The 15,987-nt window shown below is 40.3% G+C and overlaps 1 protein-coding gene and 1 pseudogene across 1 annotated transcript; both read left to right on the forward strand.

The window, feature by feature from the left end:
- LOC118492124 overlaps nucleotides 1–12,028 on the forward strand; it is a 36,285-nt pseudogene extending 24,257 nt beyond the window's left edge.
- A 1,118-nt stretch (nucleotides 12,029–13,146) lies between these two features.
- Nucleotides 13,147–13,880, forward strand: LOC110938726 (oleosin 1). Its single transcript, XM_022180851.2, has one exon. It carries the CDS (start codon nucleotides 13,279–13,281, stop codon nucleotides 13,750–13,752), a length of 474 nt encoding a protein of 157 aa, XP_022036543.1. The 5' UTR covers nucleotides 13,147–13,278; the 3' UTR covers nucleotides 13,753–13,880.
- The last annotated feature ends 2,107 nt before the right edge of the window (nucleotides 13,881–15,987 follow it).

The following is a 15,987-nucleotide window of genomic DNA, read 5'->3' on the forward strand; positions in this document are numbered from 1 at the left end:
CTTTGGTCCTGAGGGTTCCTATGTGTGTTTGGACTATTTGACCTTTGAAAATTTGGATTTTGATTCCAAGAAGCATTATAGTTATAATTTCTAAAGCCATTGTTATAAAAATTTCGACCATCATTATTTTGGTATCGATTTTGATATTGACCTTGACTTCTGAAATTATTTGTGTTTTGATTGTTCATTCTTGGTGAACTGCTTCTAGGTCTCTCAAATCTGCCTGGTGGAGATCTAGGCTGAAATCTAGGTTGATTTCTTTGAAAACGAGGAACTTGTGGAGTTCCTTTTTCAGCCTTATCCTCACCAACAGCAACTGGCTCTGGTTGCTTAGGAGCAGATTTCTTTGGAGAGTTGGACTCTCTCTCCTGCTTATCACCATTCTTCTCTGGTGACTTCTCTCTCTTCCTCTCATTCACCTGTGCTTCATTCGTTTTGTTAGGACAGCAGCTAGCTACATGTCCTTTGGTGTGACATTTGAAGCATGACATCCTTTTCGAAGACTTCTTATCTGAAGCCTTTGAACTAGATTCAGGTTTTGATGATGATGCCACAGAAGGATTTGGTTTAGTTTGCTTAATTTCAGAATTTTCATTGTTTTTATTTTTAGCAAACTCTACGTTCGATTCATTTTCAATAACAGCTGTTTCGTTTTGCATGTCACTTCCTTGAACAAAACTAATCTTTTTAACAGAAGTTGAGTTTTTATTCCTAGGTTGTGAGGTTTTCGTTTTCAAAACAGGTTTGCTGTTATTATCCTTCTTGGCCTCATCTCTCTCAGACTCCTCTCCTCGACCTGCTGTGGAACTACTCGGTGCTGTTGACATGAATTTGGTTAGCTCATCTTCATCAGGTAGGAATGAATAATCATGACTAAGAGGAGGTGGGACTTCATTAAAGCCTTGGAATCCCACACTAGTCTTGTCATTACTCTTCTTTAACCCACCCATCATATGTTTCATAACAAAAGCAGAATCCCTGAATTGACCCAATTTCTTTTCAAGTTCAACAATTCTGAGTTGAGCATCTGACAACTCTTTGTTTTTATCAGAAATCTCTTTTGTTTTTTCAGCCATCATGTCATGAGCTAAGTCAATGACTTGAAGTTTTTCATTTAATTTGCAGGTTACGGCATCAAGTTCACTTTCATAACCTTTTATTTTCTTCAAGTATGACGTTTCGTTTCTTTTAGCAAAAAAGTTTGATTCTTTAATGTTAGACATTTCGCTTACCAAACTTTTGTTTTGTGCAGACAACCTGTCAACCTCACCCTGCAGTTCACGACATTTTAAACACACAGAATTAGATTTTACTCTCCTGTTTGTTTGTCAAGGTTGGCCATTAGAGCAGCAAGCTGAGCTTGCAATTCTTTATACTTGGCATCCTTTTCCTCAGCTTCTTTTTCATATTCAGACTTTTGTTTTTCGTCTTCAGCACCTGTTGTCTGATCAACCTTCTTCTCTTCAGCTCTATTCTCTACCTTCACCTCAGCATCCACCTTTACATCAGCATCCATCTTCACATCAGCATCCATCTTCACATCAGCATCCATCTTCACATCAGCATCCATCTTCACATCAGCATCATCTACTTTAGCTTCACCATCAACGACTGGAGTAATCTCTGCCATGAATGCTTGAGTGGCATTCCCATCACTTTCTAAGTGAATGCTCCAATCATATGAACCCTCTCTTGCAGTGGAGATCAATGCCTTTGAGCTGGAGTTGTTTGATGCATTCCTGATGTTTGAACTCTGGCTCGAATTATCTTGCTTTTGTTTCTGACATTCCCTAGCAAAGTGCCCATAACTTTGACAATTAAAGCACCTCACTTTGGTCTTGTCGAAACCAACACTCCTTCCCACAAACTTTCTTCCTGTTCTGTTCATGAACCTTTTCACACGCCTAGAAATCATGGCCATTTGCCATTGCAAATCCATCTCTTCAAGATCATCAGGGTCAATCTGATCATAGTCTTCATCTAAAGTAGCAGGATCAGAAATCTTTCCCTGAATATAGGTTTCATAGGAAGCGACAAATGAAGCAAGTAGAGCCAGATGCTCTTCAGCAGACTTCACACTCATTGGCATTGACTTAGCAGTAGTACTCTGCTTAGAGGCTGATGTATTCTTTACTCCTGATGATCCTCCTGAAGCAGCAACGAAACACACATCACCATCCTGATTTACCATGACCTGCTCATTCTCACATGATAAAAACGCAGTAGCAGAGTCGCTAGAAGCGTTGTGAGATGAAGAAGATGTAAGCCCATTGTAAACAGCCGGATCTTGAACCTGATCGTATCCAGTATCTTTCTTCTTCATGCTGAGCTCATAAGCTCTCAACTTTCCTACTACCTCTTCAAGATCTTTTGTTTCATAATCTGCTTCACCCTTGATCATTAAAGTGTAGATATCCCACTTAGTAGGCAAAGCATCGAGCAGCTTGTCATTCTTCTCTACGTCAGAGTAGCAATCGATCTCATAATTGTCCATTTCTGACATCAGATGGTAGTAACGAGTGATGACGTCTTCAAGTGACTCGTGCTTCATGTGCTTGAAAACAGCAAACTGCTTCTTCAGTAGATCAATCTTGTTCTTCTTGACATCAGCATTACCAGCGTATCTTTTCTCCAAAGCATCCCACATATCCTTTGAGTTAGTGTACTTCTTGAAGGTATGTTTGATGCTATCAGGCAACGACATTTTGATTGCAGCCAAGGCTCTCTTTTCAGCCTCATACATCTTTTTATCATTATCTTGCATGTTCACATATTCTGTTCTACGTGGTCTGCCTTCAAAGTCGTGTGAAGGATTGATGTACCCATCTTCGATGCATATCCACATGCGCGTATCTTGGTATTCAATGAAGGATTGAAAACGATCCTTCCATGTCAAATAGTTCTCCACCTTCATCATCTTAGGTGGTTTGTTGGTAGTGCCAACCTCGTGCTCCATTCTCAACAGCTCGTTCAAACTAGACATGTTTGACATTTTAACGTAACAGACTGAGAAAACCGTACGAAAGTTTCCGAAAGCAGTGGTTACTAAGTTACACCGTTAGAATCGTCTCGAAAAGACGAATCCAATGATATATAATGTCAAAGACCGAAATCGGGATTTTCCAGTTTAAAGGTTCGCTAGACAAATTCGCTGGTTTTGTCCTAAAAATCACACGAGTTCAACGGTGCAAACGGTTCTGTCTAACGAGTTACGGATCAATTTCTATTTGCAAAACACCGAAAAATTTCCGACGCTTGCCAACTGAAATTCCACCACTTAAATTCTTGCTTAATTTCGCTGGATATGCCTAATTTCGCTGGTTATTTCGCTGAGATGTCTTAATTTCGCTGGTTATTATGCTGTCAGGTCAATTTCGCTCAACAGTTTAAAGGTTCGCTAGACAAATTCGCTGGTTTATTTCGCTATTACGACGACCAGTAAATTCGCCGAGAATCGTAATAACTTCGCTGTGGAAAGTTATACGATCACCAAAGTCGCCTTTGGATTTAAGTTCGCCGGTAAGTTTGCTGGGTTAAGTTCGCAGATCAGTCAAAATCGCCAGAAACAGCTAAATTCGCCCAGCAGCTATGGAAAGTCAATCTGTTCGAATTTTTGAAGATTTTTCAGATTTTCCAACACTTATCTGCAAAATCAAAACACCAAATCAGCAACTTAAAACCGAAAATTATGAAGAACTGATTGAATAAACACGAAGAACACGAAGAACAGTCTTCGAATCTTCAAGTCTATCAGCCACAAACTATTCCAGAATCAGCCAAATCTTTCCAGAAAACCTGCAAACCAACAAACAAACAAACCAGAAGATCAAAACAGCCAACAAAAATCAAAAATCAGAATCAAAACACACCAAAATTTCGAAAATTTTTAAAACCCTAATTATCAGGTTTCAAAAATTTCGAATTTTTACTCCCTGTTTCTGCAACAAACAATTCTGAACCGAGCAATCAAGAGCCTAACGCTCTGATACCAATTGTAGGTCCCCTTGAGTCTATGGATCGTCACAGAATCGTCTATCTAACCTAGAGTGCGGAATCCTCTAGATCAGATTGTAGCAGAAAACGCGTAGAATACAGAAACAGCAATTCCAATCAAACCGGGTTTTATTGATTATCTATCAAGATTGATTACAATCAATCAAACCCTAAACACAAACCCTAATTTCGTCTAAGACTATGTCTCTCACGAAATTGCTCTCTCACACAACTGTTTTTGCTGATTAACCTTAACCCTAATGTCTAACCTTGTTTATATAACACAAGGTTTACAAGTGGGCTAGGTCAAGACTCTTGGGCTGCGAATTGGACAGGCCCAATTCGCCCCCATCACCCAATTCCTTGGGTTTAGTTAGCCCAAACATAACAACTAACTATTACAAAGCTAAACCCGCTAACTGTTTATCGTTTAACTAATTACAAGATATCCAAAGACCAAATCTAAGCTGTTGTCACAAACATGCACCAACAGTGTTTGAACCAAGGCTGCGTAATTTACATGGCTCAGGTGATAATTGAAGAACCGAAGCCGAAGATCGAGGATCTTCCTGTCATTTCTGAATACCCCGAGGTTTTTCCTGAAGAACTACCTGGTTTGCCACCAGATAGACAGGTGGAGTTCAGAATAGACATCATTCCTGGAGCAGCTCCGATAGCAAGAGCACCTTACAGATTAGCTCCGACGGAAATGAAAGAACTGAGGACCCAGTTGGATGAACTACTGGCGAAAGGTTTCATCAGACCTAGTTCATCTCCCTGGGGAGCACCAGTCCTATTTGTAAAGAAGAAGGACGGATCGATGCGGTTGTGCATCGACTACCGAGAGCTAAATAAATTTACCATAAAGAATAGATATCCTTTACCAAGGATCGATGATCTATTCGATCAGCTGCAAGGAGCAAGCTACTTCTCAAAGATCGACTTGAGGTCGGGTTATCATCAGCTAAGGGTCAGAGATGAAGATGTACATAAAACAGCATTTAGGACTCGCTATGGTCATTACGAGTTCCTAGTGATGCCTTTTGGGCTCACAAATGCACCGGCTGCGTTCATGGATCTCATGAATCGCGTCTGCAAGCCGTATTTGGACAAATTTGTCATAGTCTTCATCGACGATATCCTTATATATTCCAAGAACCAAGCTGACCACGAGAAGCACCTCCGTTGCATTCTCGAATTACTACAGCGTGAGAAACTCTACGCCAAATTCTCGAAATGTGAATTCTGGCTACGAGAGGTTCAGTTTTTAGGACACGTTGTGAGTGAGCTTGGTATTCAAGTAGATCCCGCTAAGGTAGAGGCGGTCATGAACTGGCAAGAGCCAAAGACGCCTACCGAAATCCGTAGTTTCCTGGGGTTAGCAGGATACTACCGGAGGTTTATTGAAAAGTTTTCGAGGATTGCTGCGCCCTTGACTTCCCTAACCAAGAAGAAAGAAAAGTTCATTTGGGGCCCAAAGCAGCAAGATTCCTTCGATATACTGAAGCAAAAGCTGAGCAACACACCTGTGTTGACACTACCTGAAGGTGCAGATGAATTCGTAGTTTACTGCGTTGCATCACACACGGGCATGGGGTGTGTGCTTATGCAGAAGGGCAAGGTGATTGCCTACGCTTCAAGGCAATTAAAGGTGCACGAAAAGAATTACACCACCCATGATTTGGAGTTGGGTGCCGTTGTATTTGCACTGAAATTGTGGAGGCATTACCTTTATGGTATTAAGTTTGTGATTTACTCTGATCACAAAAGCCTCCAGCACCTGTTCAACCAGAAAGAGTTGAACATGAGGCAGCGCCGTTGGATGGAAACCTTGAATGACTATGAATGCGAAATCAGGTACCATCCCGCCAAAGCGAATGTGGTCGCTGATGCCTTAAGCAGGAAAGAAAGGGTAAAACCTATTCGAATCAATGCCAAGAGCATTGAAGTCAAGAACAATTTGATTGAGAGGATATTAGCTGCACAGCGAGAGGCTATGTTGGAAGTTAATTATCCTAATGAAAAGTTAGGAGTAACTGAGGAGCAGTTGACTCTTAGCAAGGATGGAATCCTTAGATTGAACGGACGTATATGGGTTCCAATTTATGGAGGACTACGAGATGTTATCCTCCAGGAAGCCCATAGTTCCAAATACTCAGTCCATCCTGGTGCAGACAAAATGTACCAAGACTTAAAGGCAAATTATTGGTTGATAGGCTTGAAAAAGTCTGTAGCCGCCCATGTAGCAAAGTGCTTGACTTGTGCTCAAGTCAAAGCCGAGCACCAAAAGCCGTCTGGCTTGCTACAACAGCCTGAACTTCCCGAGTGGAAGTGGGAATGCGTAACTATGGACTTCATAACCAAGTTACCCAAAACCAGGAAAGGAAACGATACAATATGGGTCATAGTCGATAGGCTGACTAAATCAGCTCATTTTCTACCCATCAAGGAGACGTATAGCTCCGATATGTTAGCCCAACTTTATGTTGATAAGATTGTAGCCTTACACGGCATACCTGTGTCTATTATCTCCGACAGGGATACTAGATACACATCACACTTCTGGAAGAGTTTCCAGCAATCTTTGGGCACGCGTTTAAACTTTAGTATGGCTTACCATCCACAGACGGACGGTCAAAGTGAGCGTACTATCCAAACGCTTGAAGACATGCTTCGTGCATGTGCGATCGATTTAGGTGGTAACTGGGATAAGAATCTACCCCTAATCGAATTCTCCTACAATAATAGCTACCACACCAGCATAAAGGTTGCGCCTTTCGAGGCATTATACGGTAGGAAATGTAGATCGCCTGTTTGTTGGGCGGAAGTAGGAGAGGTCCAATTATCAGGACCAGAGATTGTTTTCCAGACAACGGACAAGATTGTCCAGATCCGGGAACGTCTCAAGGCTGCCCGCGATAGGCAGAAGAGCTACGCTGATCCAAAGCGTAAGGATTTTCACTTCGAAGTGGGTGAAAAGGTATTACTTAAGGTGTCACCCTGGAAGGGGGTGATGCGTTTCGGCAAGAAAGGCAAACTGAGTCCGAGGTACATAGGACCTTTTGAGGTCATTGAACGGGTCGGGTCAGTCGCCTATAAGTTGAACTTGCCTGAAGAGCTCAATGGAATTCACAACGTGTTCCACATCTGCAATCTCAAAAAGTGCTTCGCCGACGAATCGTTGGTGATTCCACACACAGATGTGCATATAGATGAGAGCTTAAAGTTCATAGAAAAACCTTTGTCGATTGAAGATCGACAGGTGAAGAAGCTTCGCAGAAAGCACGTACCGATTGTAAAGGTCAAATGGGATGCTCGTAGAGGTCCTGAATATACGTGGGAAGTCGAAGCTACAATGAAAGAAAAGTACCCCTATTTATTTGAGTAAATCTCGGGTCGAGATTTATTTTAAGGGGGTGAGGATGTAACACCTCGAATTTTTGTGTCCAATAATGTGTTAACACGTGTCATTTGTTTACACGTGGCATTGATAATAAATAAAGGACTAATTTTGACAAACCTTGAAAGTATATAAATTCGAGGGTTATAAATGTCAACAAGGGTAAATATACTGTATAGTAACCCTAAATAATTCTTGAACCTTCAAACGAATAAATCATAGATCGTACGGAAGCGAAACGCGGAAGAAAGTGAGAGATTACGAGCTACAGGGGTTAACTGTGCAACATGTTTAATTATACCTCTGAGTGACCCTTTAACGTTCCCAAGGCTTCGTAACAGTATTATACGCTCACCAGAATATACTGTATAAATTCCGCGAAGTTCCGTCTTAAAACGAGAGAGTTATACTCGAATTCGTATGAGAAGGGTTAAAAGCGTCAACAGTGAAAGTTAAGGCTTTCCAAATAATTAATAAACTAACCGGGGACTTAATAATGCGGGTAATTAACACGAGGCCCCTATCGGTAAATAACCGAGGGCCAAACCGCAAGATTACCCCTTCAAACCCGAAAGGTCAGGTAAATCATTACGAAAGATTTCGTTATTAATTACCAGGATTTCGTAATCATGACAAAAGATTTTAAAAATCTGAAAAACAAACCTCTCGCGACCCGCGTGAAGTTTAAGCTTAAGTTGAGGCGGGCCGCGAGCCACCTCAATTACGCATCTGATTTCTTAAACTCAGGCGACCCGCGTAAAAGTGCATGGGAACTCCCATACGGGTCGCGTAAAGTGCCCAGATGCAGAAAGTTGGTGTTTTCTTGACTTTTGGGCATTATGAACGATCAATCTCCAATAAATGAGGCATGGGCGTCCCCTACTCGACCCATAGCCCTCTGGGACACCTACCCATCATCTCTGGACTGTTGTAGGTATTTGTAATGATCATAGATGCTTGGCATTGGCTATAAATAGCCACATTATGCACATAACATTCACAACACCAAAAACACACATCTCTGGTCATTGCAAGAGCCCTCAAGTCCTCTTCTCTGCTCTATAATCAGCTCTCAACTTCTGTAAGTTGCCTAGATCATTTATAATTCAGTTTATGCTTAGTAAATAGCTAGAAAACAAACCGTCGTAAATACGGTTTGACTTTAAATTAAATCCATGATGGTTCTGTCTTATGACGAATCAAAGGTGGTTATAAGTTGGTATCAATGAGGGTAATAAACCCCTAAAAGGGTTCCCCCTGATCACCACTCTAACTATGTCAAATATCGAGTCAAACATGCGGTTAAAAAGTCAACAGAAAGCTATTTTAGCGATTTATGCATAATCTGTAATGTACATACTAAGAAACCTGTTTTGACACGTATAAAACATGATATTAAGTATATAAACTTGATTGCGCTCGTTTGAATCGATCATTTGCTATATTGAACCGGTTCGGAGCCGAATGTCGCAAAGGTTTGACTTTTGCATTGACTTCAGTTCTGACCCGTTTTAGTGAGGTATAGATATACCTTAGGACTCTCTTAGGACCAGGTTACATGATGGTATAAACCTCTGCGATTGGTTCATGAGTTATCCGAGTCTTTTACGCATTTCCGTTAATCGCCTAAAAGTTGACCGTAACGCCATTTTGAAAATAAAACGAGTATTTCGGATACGTGAACGGACCAGAACCTTGCTTAATAAATTATAAGCATGTCCTTAAAGTTTCACGTCAATCCGAGGTCTAGAATGAGAGTTATGCTAAATGGCGCATTTAAAGTAAACTTTAGCAATTAACGGCGCAATTAGCATAACACATATCTAAACCAAGATTTCGTCACCAAAAACTTTTACCCACTGTATTAAAATAATATTTTGGGAATTTTAAAGATTTTTAATAATTTTTACCTCGCTCATAACATGCGGTTATGGCTACGGTTCGGTAAATACCGAATATGCCCTTTTCGGCCAAAACATGAGTTCTACAAGGTCTTTTGACCCGATTCCAGTTGCTACTGATTTTAAATAATAAATAAAGTATTTTAGACTTTATAAACTGTTCGGGAAACTCAGATTTCCTGTAGAACTCAAAAAGCCCTTTTAAAAGTCTTTAAAATGACCGAAAAGTCCCTACGGGGCATAATATTAACTTAAACTCGTTACGGGCATCACGGAAGGTATCCTACTGATACCACAACCTCTTTAAGGCATATTGACTTAGGAAATAAGCGTATGACTCTCATGGTTAACCGTTTCGCCTATTGCGCGCACGGTCCGGCTTATGAAACTAGTTTTCATAAATTAGACGATACGGGCCAAATAATACTATTTGAACCCCAAATTCCAGAGTGTGAACCATAAACCCATATAAAACAAGTCTCTGAACTTGTTGGGTCAGAATCACACTCCAATCTCGGTTTTCGCCTTTTCGCGCGATTAAACCATATCTATACATATCGGAACCAACCGGTCTAGGCTACGGCCATTATAACGACTCGTTAGGATTCTAAGAGGTTAATTAAAACCTTCGTTCCAGATTAGGAGCCCTAGTAAAAGCTATCGGTGATTTAATCCAAATTAAGGAAATACACTTGCAAAGGTAAATACTTTAACTTATTTCCCCTATATGGGCTTGGGTTACGGTATATTAATACCGCTTGATTGAGCATTATATTCTTCCATCGCTTAGGTGGTTAATTAAATAATATGATCGGCTCATTTAAACAGTTTTGTTTCTTACAAGCCTTTGGGGGGTTTAATGACCGTTGTCCGGGATATTCTTGGCATCATTTTACGAAATGGCCACGACCATCGACATCCCGGTGTAGGCGTACACCCGGTATATAGTGTCGACATTAAATTAAAAGACGTAGCCGTTGGTTTTTATACTACGGTTTTACGCAATGTGGTGTGTCTATAAATCTTTAACCCGGCATGACCCGGGCTACTGAACGCATAAAAGAACATGTAAAACGTTCACAAGATTTTATTATAATTTACCAGTGTAAACTGACGTATTTTCCCCAAAAAGATTAAGTGCAGGTACTAGACGAAATTGGCTGGTATTAGCTGCCTAAGCATCACGAATAGTCTCGCAAACTCGATGCCGTATCTGAATGAACAATATTTATTTATTTTGATCCGCTGTGGATATATTCAACTTCTGTAATACATTTGATATTACAACCAGAGGTTGAAGTTTATATATTTATCTTAAGCTTCCGCTGTGCATTATATAATTGTGTGGTTTGACTATATTGTTGCCAACATCGTCACGATAATCCCCCACCGGGCCCACCGGTGAGACACGTGGAAATCGGGGTGTGACAGGTGGCAACAACTACTAGCGAACGCCGAACAAGGGCCACATCAGGCAGCGATTGAGATACTCCAGTCGGCAGCAGATCCATATATGAACAACGAATTTTCAGAGCGTTTTTCATTTATGTTTGGGATGATGCAAATCAAAAAAGGTAAATTTGGTTTTGTTGTTCGTTCATATTATATTGTCACAAATTTCGTGGCTTTTTAATTTCATGTAGTTGGAAATCCTAGCTACTAAGACCTAATAATTCTTTCAAGAAGATGGTAACTTCTCATGTATTTTTTTTTTTCATCTCTAATGTGCTTTTATATTTTAGCAAACTAATTCTAATGTTTTGGAATGTGATAGTGGATTTTGGGATGAAATAACTAGCAATGCATATGGTCAGTAAACCGGTAATGCAAATGGTAAGTGGTGATTGTATAACGACGCTTGATAAAGAATTATGCATATAATCATTTCTTAATTTTGTTTCGTTTCATGGCATTTAGTTACGAAATGTCCAAGGAGGTGATATTCATTTGCCGTTGATTTATAGGTTTGCTATTGCTTAAAGATTCTGTTACAAAATATTTGTAAACATGTCGGTCAATTTTTTGTTAGAATGATTTTTCTGGTGATTATAACCCTTAAAGAATGAACTTCGAGGTTACTATACATTAAGATTCTTGCTGAATCCATTGTGAACTCTTCTAACAAGTAAGTGATACTAATTATCAAGTTAAATGATGCGTACGGGATCGACTCTAGACATGTTTTTTTTTTGCTTGCTACATGCTTTTGTTCTTTGTATTTTCCTATGGGTTACGTTTTGATTCGATGGTATTTAATTCGAGTTAGTTTGTGTTTAAACCAGCCGCAATGAGGGAGGGACTGGTACGTTTTCTTTATCTTTTATTTGGTTCAACTTTCGATATAAATTTTGCTCAAGAACCACATATCTACGTTTCAAGTTAGTATAGTTTTTAATATAGAATTTTTTGGGCTAAAATAGAATATTTTTTCATTCGATCGACGGTATAAATTCCAGTTACTCTATTTTGACGTAAATTTAGTTCGGAAAGAGTCAGGTATGCCGCCGCAACGCGCGGCGGGTATAAACACTAGTGAGTATGAAAACCACATGTGACAGTTGATAAACCCGGAAGTGAAAATAATATATGTGGAAAACACGCATGATGATCCTCGACAAGTAAGCAAGTAATAACCAAGGCAAAGGAGGTGCTTGCCAACAATCAAATTACGTGATGGCCTTCCCCTATGGAGGAGGACTTCCGCAAGAGGCTTGGTATACCGAGGACTGCATGAGTATGAGTTTGGGATATTGCAATACCGGGACCATGACGGTTCTGATTGAACAACATCATATTAGCGCGTGTATCGATTCTATCAAAACCTTTACTAATATTCATTTTTATAGTTTTTATCAAGTACATATGAACATCTTTACGATTTTTTCTATTTGGATTTTCTATAACGAACCCTGATACCATAAGGGGGGGACGGGGCGCCCCCGTGATGCTCCTCCACCACAGGTGGAACAAAAAATAATACCGCCGCCACCCTTTCTATAACGCGTTGATTTGAAAACGCGTCAACAATATCACACGTTGTATGTGTTTGTGTGATGAGATGTTTTTAAATGGAGATGAGTGTGTGGTAAGTGATAGGCATTTCCACAAAAATTCATCACCAGTGATGGAATAAAGCTCGATGACGTGACGAAACTTGATTAAAATTGTGAGTAATGAGTGAGTGGTGAGTGATGGACGCCCCACCCGCCCTAATAATACCACAACGAAACAAACTACTACTGGATATAGTGCGAGAAAATCTAGTTTCATCACATTAAAGAGTTTTGAATTTGTGGTCGACTTGTTATTTGTCTTATATATTCAAATTTGTTGCGTTACATAATTGTTACACTTAGGGCACTCGGGGCGGGTACGTGATGAATGAGTTTCACGCGTGATGGAGGACTTGCACACCGCCGCCTCCGATTCTATCACTCGTTAAAAAAATAACGAGTTAAACGTATAACGCGTTAAAGATTGGAAAGTGCAATCATACAAAGTTGAAAATGACGAAATCATACAGATTCTTTTGTCCTTTAGCTAATGAATTAATATAAAGTTTGATGAAAAGTGCAATTCAGGTCCCTTAACTTTTGTAACCTATTTATAAATAGCTTTCCTATCACTAGTGATTCCACCCCTCCTACATTTCTATCACTAGTGATGGAAATTGGATTGATGACATGGCATTACTTGATTGGATAGTGGGAGTGATGGAATTCCATCACTAGTGAATCACCCCTAGTCCCCTTAAGCCACTGGCCCTTCTCACGTGTCTTTTACATGCAAATTAAACCAACATTCGACACGAAACACCCACGTGTTCTCATCACATGCAACCATTGCATGACAACCAGCTCTCGTAACACGTGACACTCGTCTTCCACCACGTCCCACTTCACTGCCACCTCAGCCTCACTCTACAAAACCACCACACCGCCCCCACTTTCCATCACCATCAATATCCATTTCCACCACCGCAAAATGACAGATATCCACCAAACCTACAACCCACAACACCACTCATTGGGTGGAGCAACCCACCAGCAACACGTTTCGCCAAGAGTCCACCAAGCGGTTAAGGCCGCCACTGCGGCTACGGCGGGCGGCTCGCTTCTCGTACTCTCGGGTCTCATCTTAGCCGGGACAGTAATCGCACTAACGATTGCTACTCCACTGCTGGTGATCTTTAGCCCGGTCCTCGTGCCGGCTGTGATCACCGTGTTTCTTATTGTGACCGGGTTCTTGACATCAGGCGGGTTCGGAGTGGCCGCGGTGACGGTATTATCATGGATTTACAGGTATGCGACGGGCGGACACCCTCCTGGTGCGGATTCGTTGGACCAGGCTAGAGATAAGTTGGGTTATAAGGCCAGGGAGATGAAGGGAAGGGCGGAGCATGCGACTGGAATGGGGCAGCACCACATCACCGGAGGTGGACTGCGTGCTGATATGTAACTCTGTGAAGGAGTTGGTGGTGCCCATTTTTACTTGGTTTCTTAATGATTTTGATTGTGTTTGTTTGTACCTTCAGTTTGTGTGAATTATGTTTGATGTGATAAAATAAATATAAGCAAAAGTTTAGTTGTCCATTATATAATCGGTTTTATATGTTTTACACAAACACATGTTCCTATAGTTTCCTATCGTATATTGATGAAGGGAACTTGCAAAAGAATCAATTTGACTCATCAAATTGGTGATCTCATGTGTTGGAGTAGCAGTGCGTCACCGATTACAAGACACATTTTGCGTCTGCAGTGCCTATTCATTGACAAGACACATTTGCAGGGCCTATTCATTGACAAGACACATTTTGCGTCTGCAGGGCCTATTCATGCGTCCTTAAATATAGAAGAGAAGACACGTGTCTCAATGACATCCATGCGTCTCATGTGTCCGTGACTCATCCCAGGCGTCCGTGACTCATAAAATTTACTTTTAGTGAGATTTGAGGCATCCCATGCGTTCGTGACTCATCCCATCATTCCATGCGTCCGTGACTCGTCCTATCATCCATGCGTCTGTGGCTCATCCCATGCATCCTATTGAGACACGTGTCATTTCTATATTTAAGGACGCATGAATGAGCCCTGCAGACGCAAAAGGTGTCTCGTAATTGGTGATGTTTCTCCACAGACGCACGAGGATGGCCAATTTGGTAAGTCAACAACATTCGATATTTTAAGGACTAAAAGATGTACATTGAAAACTCCCACAACCATTCGTTCCGGTACCCTCAAGATTTTTTCTTACCCTCAGGAATTTGGGAGTGAATGGTGTAATGTAAGTACCTTTGTTATCGAAAATTCCCGGGACTCTTTCGGCTCATGTATGAGAGCCGTGTGAGTCATCTATTATATATAATAAACAAATAAATAAGATTTGGGATAGTTCTCATCTCCAGTTGCAACCTCGAATTTAGGATTTTAGACGGGAAAATGGATGGTGCAACCTCAATAGATTTTAGGCGGGGAAATGGATGGGTAAATGTTATTTTTTTGACGCCACGTGTTGATCTTAACCCGGATTTTTGACCCGGTTATATAAAGCTTCTAAAGACCTAAAACCCTCATTCGTCTTCCTCACTCGCGGCTTCTTCTCTTTCCCTGAAACCCTAAATCAATCAACGCCGTGACTACAATCATTCGGTTCTTAATCACCTCCAAAGCCGCCATTTCATATCTACGTTGGATTCCCAAATGTTTTTCATCGATCCATCGGTATGTTTCTCAAATCCCTAAATATTATTCTATCGCCTTCATACATAATCGGTTTTTTCTTCAGTTAATTAGTATTATTGGTGAAATCAGTTAGTTCAATGTAAGATTCGGCTTTTTTTTGTAGGTGTTATGGGTTTTGATTATGTTGGTCTCAGTTTTGGACTTAAAAACTTCTTTTCACGTAATATAGCAAGTGATTTCAGTAGATGTGAAAATAGTGTGCGGAAATGGAAATCAGACTTTCAAGAAACAAGACCTACAAAATTTTCAAGTTTATATCACTTTGAAACAAAATGGTTTACAAGGTGATTGTAAGATTATTATCTATTACAAATGAATACTTGAATTCTGAGGGTGAAAGGACAATGGAGTTTGTAGTATGTTTTGAATGCTAAGCTTAACTCATTGTTCTCTGCTTGATGAGCCTTCTATTTTTATAGATGGCTGAGTACATGAGTAAACATTTGTTTATTCATGTATTATTTCCTGCAAAAAGTAGCTTCTTGACATATTCATTGAATCCAATTATCAAGTGGCCTTTGTCATCATGATATCCAATAATGTCAACTTGCTTCGGTTATTGTGGCAGGATAGAGCTGATCTTGGACAAGTAGGGTATTCATCAGAATTTCTGATAAACAACTTCATCCGAAATTCTGGTGAACAAATCATCAGAAAATCTGATGATCAGAATCGTCAGAAACTGATATCAGAAATATCATCAGATCCATCAGAAGGACCTTCTCTGATAATCTTCTTCAGCTCTTGATCAACTTACGATACTTTGAAGTAGATGTTGTAGCTTCCAGTTGTCATATCCGGTCTTTTTATTCTTGTTGTGATCTTCAGAACTGACATCTTCTTCATAGATCAAGTTGAATCTGATTTTCTTCAATACTTACAAATAAAGTTTCCTAACAGTTTCCCCCTAAGTATTGTAAGAAAATGAACTATCTACATCAAACATAGA

Source organism: Helianthus annuus, chromosome 5 (genome assembly GCF_002127325.2).
Source record: "Helianthus annuus cultivar XRQ/B chromosome 5, HanXRQr2.0-SUNRISE, whole genome shotgun sequence".
In the NCBI taxonomy this organism is placed as follows: domain Eukaryota; kingdom Viridiplantae; phylum Streptophyta; class Magnoliopsida; order Asterales; family Asteraceae; genus Helianthus; species Helianthus annuus.